Source organism: Heteronotia binoei, chromosome 12 (assembly GCF_032191835.1).
Source record: "Heteronotia binoei isolate CCM8104 ecotype False Entrance Well chromosome 12, APGP_CSIRO_Hbin_v1, whole genome shotgun sequence".
In the NCBI taxonomy this organism is placed as follows: domain Eukaryota; kingdom Metazoa; phylum Chordata; class Lepidosauria; order Squamata; family Gekkonidae; genus Heteronotia; species Heteronotia binoei.
The window spans coordinates 51,089,897-51,104,112 of NC_083234.1; the positions used below are offsets into that span (position 1 = coordinate 51,089,897).

Sequence of the window (14,216 nt, forward strand, 5' to 3'; positions counted from 1 at the left end):
CTATCTTATCCTCTCCATCACTGATGTGAAATCTTGTAGGCCTTCATCTTAGTTTTCAGTGAATCGCTTCTGTGGATCTGGACTCTGGCCTCTTCTGATTTCAGGACGCTTGACGTGGCTTGTCTACATCATTGGGGCTGTGATTGGTGGCCGGGTATCATTTGCCAGCACGGATGAGCAGGATGCAATGGATGGCGAGTTGGTTTGTCGGTACGAGCCAGTATACTCCTGAATTTCTCATAAGCATTTCTTGAAGGATAGCCTCACTCACTCCCCTTGTACCACACACTCTTTCTCTCCAAGCTGAAAACTCTTGACTTGGGAAGAGCTGTAAGGAAAAATTGACAGATAGTGAAATTAATGTATCTGGTGGCTGGGTAAGAAATTCAGTGAATATCACCTTTTGTTGTGGGCATTCCTCTCTTCTACATTTGCACAAGGTCGTAAGTAGTTGTTGGGCACAGAAGACATCCTGAGAATCTCCCTTCAGTTAAAAGCATGTCTTCTGTGTCTTTGATAGTGGTAAAGATGATCTGTAAAAGTCCATGGCCAGTGCATGGACAAACCTTAGAAGCTGGGGGAAGCTAGTAATAGCTTAATGTCCATTCCCATGACTAGCAAAGCCAGAGTAATTTACACAGAGTAAGCAGGGGGTTGGCATAAGTTATGCAGGTTGCAGAATTCCACTTTGCTTGGCTCAAGAGTTTTTCTTTATATTCATCTGTAGCATACCTTCAGCCCTCTTCAAACCAAACCCAATTTGAGAGGGATTTTAATGCTAAACCACTTTCTAATCCTTCATAGGTGTTTCATGTCAACTTTCATGTGGAGTAGAAAAGAGCAAATTTCCTTAGTCTTTAAGGTGCCACTGGACTCTTGCTCTTTTCTGCTGCTATAGGCAGACTAACATGGCTATCCATCTTGACCTGTTTTCATGTGGAGGTAGAAGAGTGGAAGGAGTTGGCAAAGCCGATCTTCTCCTGCCTTCCCCTTTTTGCCATTTGCCCTTAAATTCCTCTCTGAGGACCAGGAGAGCCCCACAAACAAAATATACCACAGGACAGGACACTGCAGGAATGAGGGAGGGGGGGGGTGTTCAAGTAAAATTACCTTGCTCTCTTTTCTCTGTCTGCTGATGCAAGCCACAAGTGGAAGAGTTATTCCTCCTAGTTGTTACAGTGCTTTATCCTGAAACACATTTTGCTATGAGATCCTAAGAGAGCAGTTTCAGAACAAACTGTGGGTTACTTCAGGAAGATGGGCAAAGATCCACTATAGAGATGGGCATGAATCAAAATATGAGTCATTATTCATGGTTTGCTGAAATCAGTTTGGGTATTCACACTATGTATGACTCGCAAAACAAAGCAGCTTGTTTCTTGGGGTGGTTCGCATTTGTCATTATCAGCAGGAGATCCTCCTTGTGTGCCACAACATGCCCAGAATGATTATGTCACCCGGAAGTGACACTGTTGCACCACTTCCAGGTGACGTCATCACATTGCAGCACACCAGCACTTTCTAGTCCTCCTGAACTAAAGGTAAAGTAAAGGTAGTCCCCTGTGCAAGCACCAGTCGTTTCCGACTCTAGGGTGACGTTGCATCATGATGTTTTCATGGCAGACTTTTTATGGGGTGATTTGCCATTCCCTTCCCCAGTCATCTACACTTTACCCTCAGCAAGCTGGGTACTCATTTTACTGACCTCAGAAGGATGGAAGGCTGAGTCAGCCTTGAGCCAGTTACCTAAACCCAGCTTCTGCCAGGATCAAACTCAGGTCGTGAGCAGAGAACTTCGACTGCAGTACTACAGCTTTACCACTCTGTGCCACAGGACTATAGCTAACAGACCACAATTCATTCAGAAAACTTTTTTAAAAACATGAAACAAAATTAACCACCATTTTCGTGTTCCGTGCCCATCCTTAATCCACTCCATCAATTCTTTCACTGGATCTCTAACCCATGGTATATTCCAAGGGAAAAATAAACTGGAAGAGAATTTCCCCATTTTTTCCTAATTCTTTGGGTTAAAAGCATCCTTATGTGGTATAAGCATTTAAAATTGCACGCTGGCCAGTATCTATAAATGAGGCTTCCTCAGTCAGACATAAAACTTGGGGCAGAGTAATGTTCATTTAGGAGTTTTGAGGCAGCAAAAAAGGAGTGAGAGTCTAGTCAGGGATTCCCTGTGCATCATTGACTCTTGCTGTTATGCCCTGCAAACAGTGGCAGCTGAGTTGAAGAGCTGGTAATTAGGCACTAGTGGGCCATAACAAAGCCTGTCTCAGTTCTAGCCATTGCCAAAACCAAGCCTCTGTCACAGTCATAGATGGCCTGACCTTATGTCTGGAACTTGCCAGCAATACTTTGTTGCTCTGTTGACCTGTCTTTGCAGGGTCTTCAGCTTTAGTCTAGTGTGAAATAAAGCAAGAGGCTGCCTTGCAATTAATCTTGTGGTCTCCTGTAGAGAAGTGTCTTCATTTTAATCCTGACTAAGCTTTTGTCTATGCTCAGTAAATCCAGCACCTTCCTTTGTGAGTAAAAAAAGGCTAGCTGATGTTACCTGACCTTCCGTCCCCTTAACTTTTTGCCTTGTCCTTTCTCCCTTCCCAGGGTTCTTCAGTTGATGAACCTGACTGACTCACGCCTGGCTCAGGCAGGCAATGAGAAGCTGGAACTTGCCATGCTGAGCTTCTTTGAGCAGTTTCGAAAGATCTACATTGGAGACCAGGTGCAGAAATCCTCAAAGGTAAATGCTCTTGTTAAAGGCATATGTCACTTTTCATCATTGACATGTCACACTTTATTATGTCCTAATAGCACTTAGGCAATTCAGTCCTCAGTTTCCTACTGTGATTGACCATAGCTACTGCCAGTGCAAGATTAGGATGATGCTTCTTCTCCCATCCCAGCCTCAGTATTTGAAACCTGCTTGTTTTGCAACTGAAGGGTTTAAAATTCCCTCCTTTGAGGCAACTACACAAAGAGCACTTTTAGTACAGTGCAAATGAAGGTCTCTTTTTTTCACCTAGAATGCCAAAGCAGCAGGATGACTTGCGTTCTACTGGCAAAGCAGGGGCAAATGTAAAATGGCAAGGCTCTGAGATCCTTGGAGGAAAAAGGGCCTGGGCCCTGTTGCCCAGCTGGCAGGTAGTTCCTTGTTAGAATTTTGGAGAGAGCATGTTTGTTACTGCAAGGAGAGTATCACAAGTGCTAAGATTTTACAGGTGAAATTACACATTCTATTGATTTCTTTTCCACTTGCTTTTTGTCTTCCACTTCTAGTTGTACCGCCGTCTCTCAGAGGTCCTAGGGTTGAATGATGAGACCATGGTCCTTAGTGTCTTCATAGGGAAAATGTAAGTGCCAGCTCCTTCAGAGTGTGCCTGAAAGCCTTCCCCTCTAAAGAGGGTGCCTTTCAGCAGAGCCCAGAGTTCACATGCAGGTAGCTTGGTTAATGTGAAATGCAGACAAGTGCACATTTAGCTCTACTAGCTACCTTATTGTAAAAAAAGATTTTTGTTTCCAGTGGTTGCATGGCCTGATAGGAAAGAAGTTTAAGGCAAGCTTAATTGTGAATGCTGATTGTCTGCTAAGACTGTTGGCAAAGTCTGTCTCCCCATTAAGCATTGCTTAGTGTTTGATAGTTAAAAGCTCCCTTCTTGTAAACTCAGTCTGGGTTGAATGTACCAGGTGCTCTCTCTCAGTTTTTTAAGCTCTTCACTACCTCTCCTCCCCTAAGTTGAAACCCATCGCTCTTTGTCTTGGGGTTTATGGTTGCAGGCATAACTACACAAGGGCTATTAGAATTCTGCAGCTGATGTTGGATGGTGCTGAACTGCAGTGGTTTGTGTTGTCACTGCTGCAGAATTCTCTTACCCTTGCTGCAGAAATCAGCCCTGTAGTGCCACAGTTTGGGCCAGTGTAGCTTTGGGGCCCAAGTAGTGAAGGTTATCTGAAGGATAATTTTCTAGTCATTCAATTGTAAATACAGTGGTTTTATGCCAGTATTTTGTGGCTTCTGTTGTCAGTGACTATGGGGGAAGATGAAGAAAAGTACTAAGAAAATAGCCTCTCCCAATTTTCTTTTTCTTTTCTCCTTGTAGCATCACCAACTTAAAATACTGGGGACGATGTGAACCTATCACCTCCAAGACACTGCAGCTTCTCAATGACCTCTCCATTGGATATCCTTTCTGGCAAACCTCACAGGCTGGAGGCAACGTTAGCATAATAAATCTAAGCTGTTTCTTCACATCACAAATATACATCCTGTGATTCCATTGCAGATGTATGATGGTTTGCTACAAATGGAAAAAGTCCCTTCCGTCTCTGCCCATTAATGCCCACTGTCCCATTTTGAATTTGTTTCCTTGCTGTGTGTTAAAATTACTTTTCTCTATCCCAGGGGTGGCCAATGGTAGCTCTCCAGATGTTTTTTGCCTACAACTCCCATCAGCCCCAGCCATTGGCCATGCTGACTGGGGTTGATGGGAGTTGTAGGCAAAAAACATCTGGAGAGCTACTGTTGGCCACCCCTGCTCTATCCTATAAGTAGTCAAAAAGAGTTAGCACTTCCCAGTAGGTGGCTGCAAATTCCAAGCTATTCCATTGTTGCTTTCATAGTGTTACATGCTGCCCAGAGAAACAGGAACTTCCAGGGGCAATGCTTACCTGATTTGACTCCCTTTGGAGGAGACACCACTGCAGATGTATGGAATTTTATATGTTTAGAAACACTGCAAGTAGACACACAGGGAGGCAAGGATGTTTTACAAGGCAGCAGGTTGTTACCCTAAATCAGATCTCTCCAGAGAGAGTGAGAAAACCCTAATATCTGCCTGTTTCTTTCTCTTCCAAACCTGTTTTTCACACTCAAGATATATATCTACCCCCTCCCTTCATTGGGACAGGGATGATCTCCAAATCCTGATAGGTGCATCAACAAAGCCATCAGAGCGCCATCTCCTAGTAATTGGTGCTTATTGAAAGAACCTCACCAATCCTTAAGAAACAGCCAATCTTTTATATCATATGTACTGGCTTCTTGGCGTGCCACTTTAGGCAAAGTCCATAAGGTAGACCCATTCACAGTATTAAGGCCCCAAACTTAAAAATATTAGCCATAGCTTCCTAATCAAGTCCTAAGACAATTTGTTTTGTTTTTCTTTGTTTGTAAGGTGTTGAATTGGGAAAGAAGTATGGATTAGTGAAGGATGCACTTTTAAAGAAAGAATTACAGGTTTGGAAGGCAGCCCAAAGGCCTTTGAGAGCCAGTTTGGTGTAGTGGTTAAATGCGTGGACTCTTATCTGGGAGAACTGGGTTTGATTCCCCACTCCTCCACTTGCAGCTGCTGGAATGGCCTTGGGTTAGCCATAGCTCTCGTAGGAGTTGTCCTTGAAAGGGCAGCTGCTGTAAAAGCTCTCTCAGCCCCACCTATCTCATAGGGTGTCTGTTGTGGGGGAGGAGGTAAAGCAGATTATGACCACTCGGAGATTCAGAGTATAGGGCAGGATATAAATCCAATATCATCATCATCTTCTTGTATTCCCTGCCCAAAATCCTGGATGGTATAGGGTAGCACAGATAAATTGAGAAAATCCTGGCCACAAATAAAGAGCAGGCATAAATAAATAATAGGAAGGTGTTTGCAGGAAAAATAATTTAAATAACTCAAACAAGTGCTTCAGGCTCCACACAGCAGAAGGAAGATGAAAAATCCCTTCCTAGGTGCCTGGTCAGCCTAATTTGTGTAAATTAAAGTCAAGCCATTTTATTTCTTCACATGAATATAAAAATAGATAGCATTAACATATGTTTACACATCATGAATATTAATAATCTTTGCTATTATGAAAATATATATGTTGTTTGTTGGCCCGTAAGCAGTTACATGGCAAAGGGTCTGCCTAGGGTTCAGGGTCTAGCCATCAACCATGTCTTGCAATAGAACCTGAAGACAAAATCATGCAGATCTTGGCTGTCCCTGGTGCCTGTGACTGAAGCAATTGTTTTATATAAAGGAACCCACCTCTTGTAGCCTCCCACCATGACCATTCCTGAGGTTTTCTAAAAAGCTGATAACTGATGGGGCTGTCTTCTGTTTCCTTAACCCCCGTTCTACATACAGCAGCGTAAGGAAACTAGTGAAGCTGAGCGCTGTGCAGTTCATGCTGAACAATCACACAGTAAGTGGTTTCTGAATCCTTCGGAACATTCACCCAGCAAGAGCAGAGTCTCTAGCCAGTCAGCGGTTCTTTGTCAAAGGAAATTATTTTCAGGTTTTCATTCCCAGCACTTGCTTTGAATCCTGATAGCTTATCGGGTCTTTTGGAAGGCTTCTTGTTTGAGCTGTTTTGTTTCTTGTTTTTTTTGGGGGGGGGGGTTCTTCTATGTTACGTTCTTCCTAGGTTGTGAGGATTTTCCCTGACCCAAGCCTGATGGTCACAGGAGACTTCTGTATAGTCTCCCTAGTAGCAATGTAGGGATCAGGGTTGGGGTGGAAATGGGGACTGCAGCAACTTTGTATGGAAAGTGAAAGGTCTGCAGAAGCCAAACACCTCTGTCAGCACTTTGAACATCTTGAACATTTCAACCTTTCCTTTCCATGTCCTTCTTTCTATAGAAGGACATATCTCTTCTCAGAACCTAGGGGGAGCTTATTTATAGAGCCTCTGTAAGGAAATTATGCTTCTTATACTTAGGCTGTGTCTGAGAATTATCTGTCCTAAGGGCTAAAGAGGCACCTGTTTCACAACATTACTTGAGAGACCAGACCAGGCTTCACAACACTGCTACTTGTGGATCATTAGTCAGTAGCCTTTTCCCAGATATAAGCTGCTTTACAGTTATGTCATTTGCCTGCCTTTCACAACCATCCAGGGAATACTAAACTGAGAGAATAAGCCTTCACAGCTGAGTTGGGATTTGGATCTGACTCATCTGTGTTCAAACCCAGCACTCCAGTCTGCTGCACTCTGCCACCTTGCTGCAGCTGTGCCTGTTGCAAGCACAGTTCCAGGAGTTCCCTTGGAAGTGTTGACCCCAAGTATTGATGCCTAGCACTTCCATTGTGAGCAGGAGAGACTGCTTCCTGAAATATTACAGATTATGTAAATGCAATTGTGCTAATATTAAATAATGAGCATTTTCGTATATTTTCAGTTGCATACTTTTTATTCTTTGTTGTCTCTGTGGCTATGCACCAGCAGGGTTATGCACATGTGCAGAGCAACACTTCTGTAGTCCTGTTGCAGACTACTGCTTCAGGGACTAGCTGGTGCTTCATATTCTGAATTTTCTTGATTACCTTCCTACTCCCAGGCCACCCTTGCTGGGTGTCCAGTTTTTGAGGCTTAGAAGGACAGCTCAGATGTGCTTCTCAGGAGATAACATCTAGTTTCACTGCACAAACTTAAACCTGTCCAGTGGGTCTTCTCACCTCAGGATAAATCACAGCTTGCCCCTTGCTTCTGAAAATATTGAAGGTCCTCTCTGCACTCTGTCTTTTGTACTTGCAACTACTACCCGAAATGGTACCAAAAATATTGATACTATGGCTAAAAACCATGCCATTGGATGAACATTACTCTCAGCTTTCACAACACACTGTCCTCAGTGGTGTTTTCCTTCATATTGGAAAGACAGCAGAGCTTGCCTTATAATTTGGAAGTACTACTGGTTTTTCTTACCTTTCCGTCATCTATAAGAGATGGAAACCTGTTCTGCGGGATCTGAGTCTACAGACCAAGCTTTCACATTTTCCCCTGGATCTCTCAATTGGCAACCAAAGATCTAGCCTCATGACTGAGGATCTCAAGCTATATGTAGAGCAGCTCAGCCAGTTGGTCATTTCATTTTGTCTGGAATTTGGTACCACTATTAAAGTTCCGGTCTTTAAACTTGTAGATGCTGATGCTACATAAACATAACTCGCGTCTTCCAGAATGAAGCTCATTATCTTACTAATCAGTAAATAAATGCATCCAAACAATAAAAAGGTTTTATTCTGTGCACTATAAACAGTGCGTTATCATAGAGGTATGATATAGGTATCATAGAGGTACAGTGTGTGCATTTTATTTGCAACCAACACCTCCCCCCCACCCCAAAAAAAACCCTTGAAATCTGGGGCTGTCAGAGTTTGATCTGTTTCCAGTGCCAGATTCTGTGAAAGGTATCTCACATGCTATAGCACAAGAGAGCATCAGCTCAGTAGTTTTGCATTTGTGGTTCTTCCCAGGCTAGTACTGAGATAAGCAAGCTTTGTTTTTGACTTTCCACTGTTCCCGTGTGTTAGGCGTACCCAGTCCACCCACCCTCCAGATTTATATTTCCTTGCTAATGGTTGTTGTTCTTTTGGCAGAGTGAGCACTTTTCTTTCTTGGGTATTAACAATCAGTCCAACCTGAGTGATATGAGATGTCGGACAACTTTCTATACTGCACTGGGGCGCCTCCTCATGGTGGATCTAGGTATTACACTCCATTCTTACCAAACCCAGTTATGGAACTTTCAATGTTCTAGTCATATATTGCCAAACTGGGATGGATGCAGCTTAACTGGTGAAGTTCTTTACAGGTTAGGTAGGCAGCCTTTTTGACTTAAGTGCCTAGAAAATGCAACAGCTACATCTGTGAAGATGTTGGTACTCCAGAAAATGAAAAGGGCACAAGAAGAAGCAAATAGAAACATTACTATAAAACATTACTGGTTTTCATTGCACTCACTTAAAAATATGATTTAGTGAATGAAAATAATGCTGAGGCAGTGTCTGGTACAAAAAGATGTTTCTGAACAGGGTTCTAGTGGGGCTACAGTGTGAGAATTTACAGCCAAAACTTCACTGTAAGAATTGCAACATTCCAGGGCCTAATTTTGAATTGTTATTTGCTCTGTGGGAGGAAGGAACCCATCCTCAGGATTGTACTTGCTTCAGCCTTCCAGCTATGACCCTCTACCCCAGCCTATCTGAGTACAACTACATCCTTTTGGGGGGGGGGGGTGGAGGTAGAGCAAGAGAGCTGGTATGCCAGCCAAAACTATTTAGTATGCTACTGCTTAGTATATGTACCAGGGTAGATCACTAGACTGGCCAGTTAGGTGGTGGAGTTGTGACTGACAATGGCCCCAGTTTTTAGAGTGTTTTAGAAGACTGTAAAACCTAATCGTCCTTTGTGCCTCTCTTCCAGGGGAGGATGAGGATCAATATGAGCAGTTCATGCTCCCTCTCACAGCTGCCTTTGAGACTGTGGCACAGATGTTCAGCACCAACACTTTCAATGAGCAAGAAGCAAAAGTAAGAAAGATTTCAGCCTTTTCCCACAGATGTTGAAATCTCACAGATCTTTATATGGCTAAGAGTCTTTTAAGCCAGTCTCCACAGTTCATTGGGTAGATCACTTCCACACACAGATACACAACTGCTAGTGAAGATAAGCGTCCAAAAGCCTGAGTTGTTATTCTGGGTGAGGAGAGTTATACACTGGTATGTAAACCCTTGGGAATGATGTGTGTGTCGCATTAGGCTGATGGGACAGCCTCTTGATACTAGGTAAGGCTCCAGCGCTTTTCAAGGTTAGAGGTTGGAGAGAGACTGTTTGTTGCTACTGATACTAGGCTGTGTTCCCCTACATTTCTCAAGGCAATAGGGTTTATCTTTGTGAGCAAGACTGTGCTACATCTGGTGGAGGAAAAAGTAATCTGTCTGTTGTCTAACTCACACCTCTCCTTTTACATAGAGAACATTGGTTGGCCTAGTGAGAGACCTGAGGGGAATAGCCTTTGCCTTCAATGCCAAGACCAGCTTTATGATGCTCTTCGAGTGGATGTATCCTTAACCCTCATGTATATTTCATCCTACTCTAACCACCAAACGGTGTGGAGATGTGTCTGTGGGCCGCCTTGGAACTGTGGACTTTACCCAGTTATCACCTACGCTTCTGGAACCTCGTGTTTCAGTTCAGTTGATGAATCTCTACCTGCAAGGAGGGTCCATTCCAGAGCTTTGGCTTAAATAATCAGGACTGGTAGCCTATCTGATCTTCCTAATGCTGGTTCAGAAGGCCTACACCTGTGTCTGAAAAGTCAGCTACAGAATTTATTTTGTTTAGTGCATTTTTTATTCTCATCAGTTTGGTGTAGTGGTTAAGTGTGCGGACTCTTATCTGGGAGAACTGGGTTTGATTCCCCACTCCTCCACTTGCACCTGCTAGCATGGCCTTGGGTCAGCCATAGCTCTGGCAGAGGTTGTCCTTGAAAGGGCAGCTGCTGTGAGAGCCCTCTCCAGCCCCACCCACCTCACAGGGTGTCTGTTGTGGGGGAGGAAGGTAAAGGAGATTGTGAGCCGCTCTGAGACTCTTCGGAGTGGAGGGCGGGATATAAATCCAATATCAATATCTTCCAATCATCCTCCGATAATGGTATCCATATTCTCCTCTCCTCCATTATATCTTCACAACAACCCCTTTCGTTTGGTAAGGCTAAGGGGGAGTAACTGGTCCAGGGTTACCTAGTTAATTTCATGGCAAGCTGGGTTTTGAATGTGGGTGTCTCCAGACCTAATTCCAGCATTGTAATCACTTCACCACACTGCCCTCACCTGTTCTGACTTGTGTGAGGGTAGCATACCTGCAGCAGGCTGCTAAAAGAAAAAAAGCTCAGCTATGTCTAGTCATTGAAATGCCAGTGATGTCCCTGTAGACTCTTCACTGGCTATGGAAGAGAGATGGTCTTTCCCCTTTTCAGCCTTATTATCTGCAAGCTGAGCTGGCAGTATCAGAGATCCCAAGGAGCCCACTTCCACAGTGGACAACTATGCAGTGATCTTGGTGACCAAAGACTGTCTGTGCCTTGAAGGTGAGAACCTTGAAATATTGTTTTCATCTGGGACCTTGGAAGCAAATTTGGCTCCTTAGCTACTGCCTTACAGCTACCCATCCTACATGCCAATCCTACAGCGAGCAGTCGAGCTGTGGTACCATGACCCAGCCTGCACCACACCTGTGCTCAAGTTGATGGCTGAACTGGTGCACAACAGGTAAGAGAATTTTGCCTTGCTCCAGTGCCCACTTATTCAACAGGGATATAAATCAGCCATTCCTGGATCAATTACTGCCAGATGGGTGGAAGGTAAGGAGAGATGAGAGGGTTTTAACAATCTGTCAATTATGTAGGAAGTGTGAATAGACAATTTGTGTGTGTGTGTGCATCAGTGCCTATCATCCAATATAATTATTGGTGGTGCGCTTAGGACAAAACTAAAGAAATATTTCTTCACACAACATATAGTTATCATATAGAATTCCATAAGATATGATGATTGGTACCCAGTTTCGATACTAGATCTCACAGATTGTAGAGCATGGATCTGTTAATGGCTGTTAGCCATGTGAGCTTAATGAAAAGTCCAGGGCTTTTTTTGTAGAAAAAGCCCAGGAGGAACTCATTTGCATATTAGGCCATACCCCCTGACGGCAAGTCAGCTGGAACTGTGTTCCTGTGTGTTCCTGCTCAAAAAAAGCCCTGGGAAAGTCTATAGTATCTTTCTTGGAACCTAACGCTAAGGGTAAGTAATGTTGGACAAGATTATATTTGACATTCCTGAGGTAATCTGATCAGAGTAGAAAGATCTGTACTCTACTTCCTAAGGCAGTTTTTATATTCTCTAAGGGCATGGGCTGTTCTGGTTGCAACTGGGTCCATTTTATACAAAGCTAAATGAGATGGGGGGGGTGGGAATCTCCCAGTTGCTGTGGCCTTCCCACATTGTGCTTTTTTTGAAGGCTCTAGAGTATAGCTCCTGCTTTTTCCACCTTTCCACCTTCATGCATCTGCCAAGCCACAACTTTCTCCTCTTTCGTTTCAGATCCCAGAGGTTACAGTTTGATGTTTCATCACCAAATGGCATCCTGCTCTTTCGGGAGACAAGTAAAATGATAACTACCTATGGTGAGTACAGAGGAGTACAGCTGCTGGACTGGTTTCTAAACTCACTAACTGTCAAAGCAAAACAAGCAGAATGGAGAAAAAAGGCCTTGCCAAATGAACATCGGCAACTCAGTATCTCCTCTCCCATAAACACTGGTGTTCAATAAGGAGTGAATTGGGAAGCATTGCTGAATTTGAGAGAGACAAAACTCACTTGCTCCACCATTTGAGAGAGACAAAACTGAATTTGAGAGAGACAAAACTCACTTGCTCCACCATGGTTATCTAGCATGATTCCATTTCTCCCCCCCCTTCTGAATAAATCTGTCACAGAGTATTCCAACACATGGCCACATATAATTTGAAAAGAGTAAACCTTTCAAAAAATGGGATTGGTCAAAAGGGAAGCAGAGTATAAAGGGGGTCCGATGATACCTATAAAAATTTCATCTCATACTGTATACCAGAGACAGAATATACTGCTTCACAAAACACATGATACATTTTTGGAACTAACTGCCACATAATAATATTGATGGCCACTACCTTAGATGGTGTTAAAAGGAAGTTAAACAGATTCATAAAGAATAGGTGTGTCAATCGCTGTTAGCCATTATATGTAAATGGAAACATGGAGTGGATCCTACCTCAAGCAAAGTTTATTTATTAAGATATTTATACCCTGCATTTCCTTTTGGCTCAGGTTTGAAACTCTCCTCTAATTTAAATGGCTTTTCCAAGATTACTTGGACGTTGGTTGGATTCACCTCATCATAGCCAAGGGGCATCATGGCTTGAAGCCACACCATTTTCCGCTGTCTGCAGTTCCAACAGTAGCACCCAGCAGCTTACTCAGCTCCTCAACAGGCTGCTTCAGAGTAATCCCGTGAGGTTGGATCCAGACTAAATTTCCCATCAGAAGAATAGAACTTTTATGCTTCCCCTCACCCACTGGAGCCCACTGACCTCAACTAAATCTTGCTCCTGGAGATGTGGTGGACCCTGAGGAATGGCATGGGTGAGAGGGTTGCAGCACAAAGAATCATCCAACACAATATGAAGGACACATTAGGAGTCTGCAATAAGAGGGGAAAATTGGCAAAAAATCCATTCCCGTACTGGTGGAAAACAGTTATTAGGTCAAACCCCATAATTCTGGAGGGGGGGGGAGGAAAACAGTTAGTGGGGGACAATAGCAAGATTAGGTTTTAGTCCCAATGCCCTGCTTGGAGGCCTTCTAGGGGCAACTGGTTGGCCACTCCAGGAAAACTGGATGGTGAATTAGATGGGTTTTTTCTGTAATCCAGTAAGCATCTCAGAATGATCTGAAGTAGCAGTATTTTGGTTTTGGTTCTGAGATGTACCAGCATACTCAGTAAAAGATCCTGATGATTAATCTTTAAATTCACTTTTAAGACTGTACCTTAATAGCTAATGAAACACCTTAGTATTATCTGACATATTGGTCCTCCTGAAATGCTTTTGCAGGAAATCGAATCCTAACGCTTGGAGAGGTTCCAAAGGATCAAGTGTATGCCTTGAAGCTTAAAGGGATCTCCATCTGTTTCTCAATGCTGAAGGCTGCACTAAGTGGCAGTTACGTCAACTTCGGTGTCTTCCGTCTGTATGGGGATGATGCACTTGATAACGCCTTGCAAACTTTCATCAAGCTCCTGCTGTCCATCCCACACAGTGATCTTTTGGTAAGCTAGAACAGCAGCCATCATATCTCATGGTAGTCTCCCAGCACTTCAGTTCAGGCTCTCTGAACCTGCCCCCTTTTTCTTTAGTGGCCAGCCATGATATTTTATACTATCATGGATATGTAGAAACATAATTTTTAGTCCGTACTCAGTTTAAACCTTTCCAGTCTCAGGATGAGATTCCCTTATCCAGGGAGCTTTTAACAACATTGCTCTGGATCAGTGAGCCCGTTCAGTTGATATGCAGAGTTACAGAATGGAACACAAGTTTGGGCTGTCACAGGGAGCCTGGAAAAGGCTTCTCTGTCAGTATTTTCCTTCCAGAGTGGCTCTCCGATACTTTGTGCATTATGCCTTGCATTTCCATATCTACAGCTTTGACAAGGCTATCTTCATTCAAAAGTCCAACCGAATCCTGATCTAGGGGACCTTTGTGGGCTTTTGTGCCAATGAGGACTCCTAGGAAGCCCTGTCAGAGACTTCCGGGGGCTCCTAAGTAGCCAGCCTTCATAGGCAGAGCAATATGGCAGAGGGCTACTGTTTGTGTCTGCTCTGAGCTGCATTCTGACTGATAGATGAGG

General features: G+C 43.6%; 1 protein-coding gene across 3 annotated transcripts in view; it reads left to right on the forward strand.

Annotated features, from left to right (window-relative positions):
• The window catches only part of XPO7 (exportin 7), a 76,913-nt gene that overhangs the window by 54,691 nt on the left and 8,006 nt on the right, over window positions 1–14,216 (forward strand). For 2 of the 3 annotated variants that reach the window (XM_060251410.1, XM_060251412.1), the window contains exons 13-23: window positions 105–210; window positions 2,617–2,752; window positions 3,289–3,362; window positions 4,110–4,190; window positions 6,129–6,192; window positions 8,370–8,478; window positions 9,196–9,302; window positions 9,745–9,833; window positions 10,935–11,042; window positions 11,871–11,953; window positions 13,421–13,635. In XM_060251410.1, the coding sequence (XP_060107393.1) occupies window positions 105–210; window positions 2,617–2,752; window positions 3,289–3,362; window positions 4,110–4,190; window positions 6,129–6,192; window positions 8,370–8,478; window positions 9,196–9,302; window positions 9,745–9,833; window positions 10,935–11,042; window positions 11,871–11,953; window positions 13,421–13,635 (1,172 nt within the window). Of the gene's footprint in view, window positions 1–104; window positions 211–2,616; window positions 2,753–3,288; window positions 3,363–4,109; window positions 4,191–6,117; window positions 6,193–8,369; window positions 8,479–9,195; window positions 9,303–9,744; window positions 9,834–10,934; window positions 11,043–11,870; window positions 11,954–13,420; window positions 13,636–14,216 lie in introns of all 3 variants that reach the window. The other variant, XM_060251411.1, reaches the window with a different exon arrangement.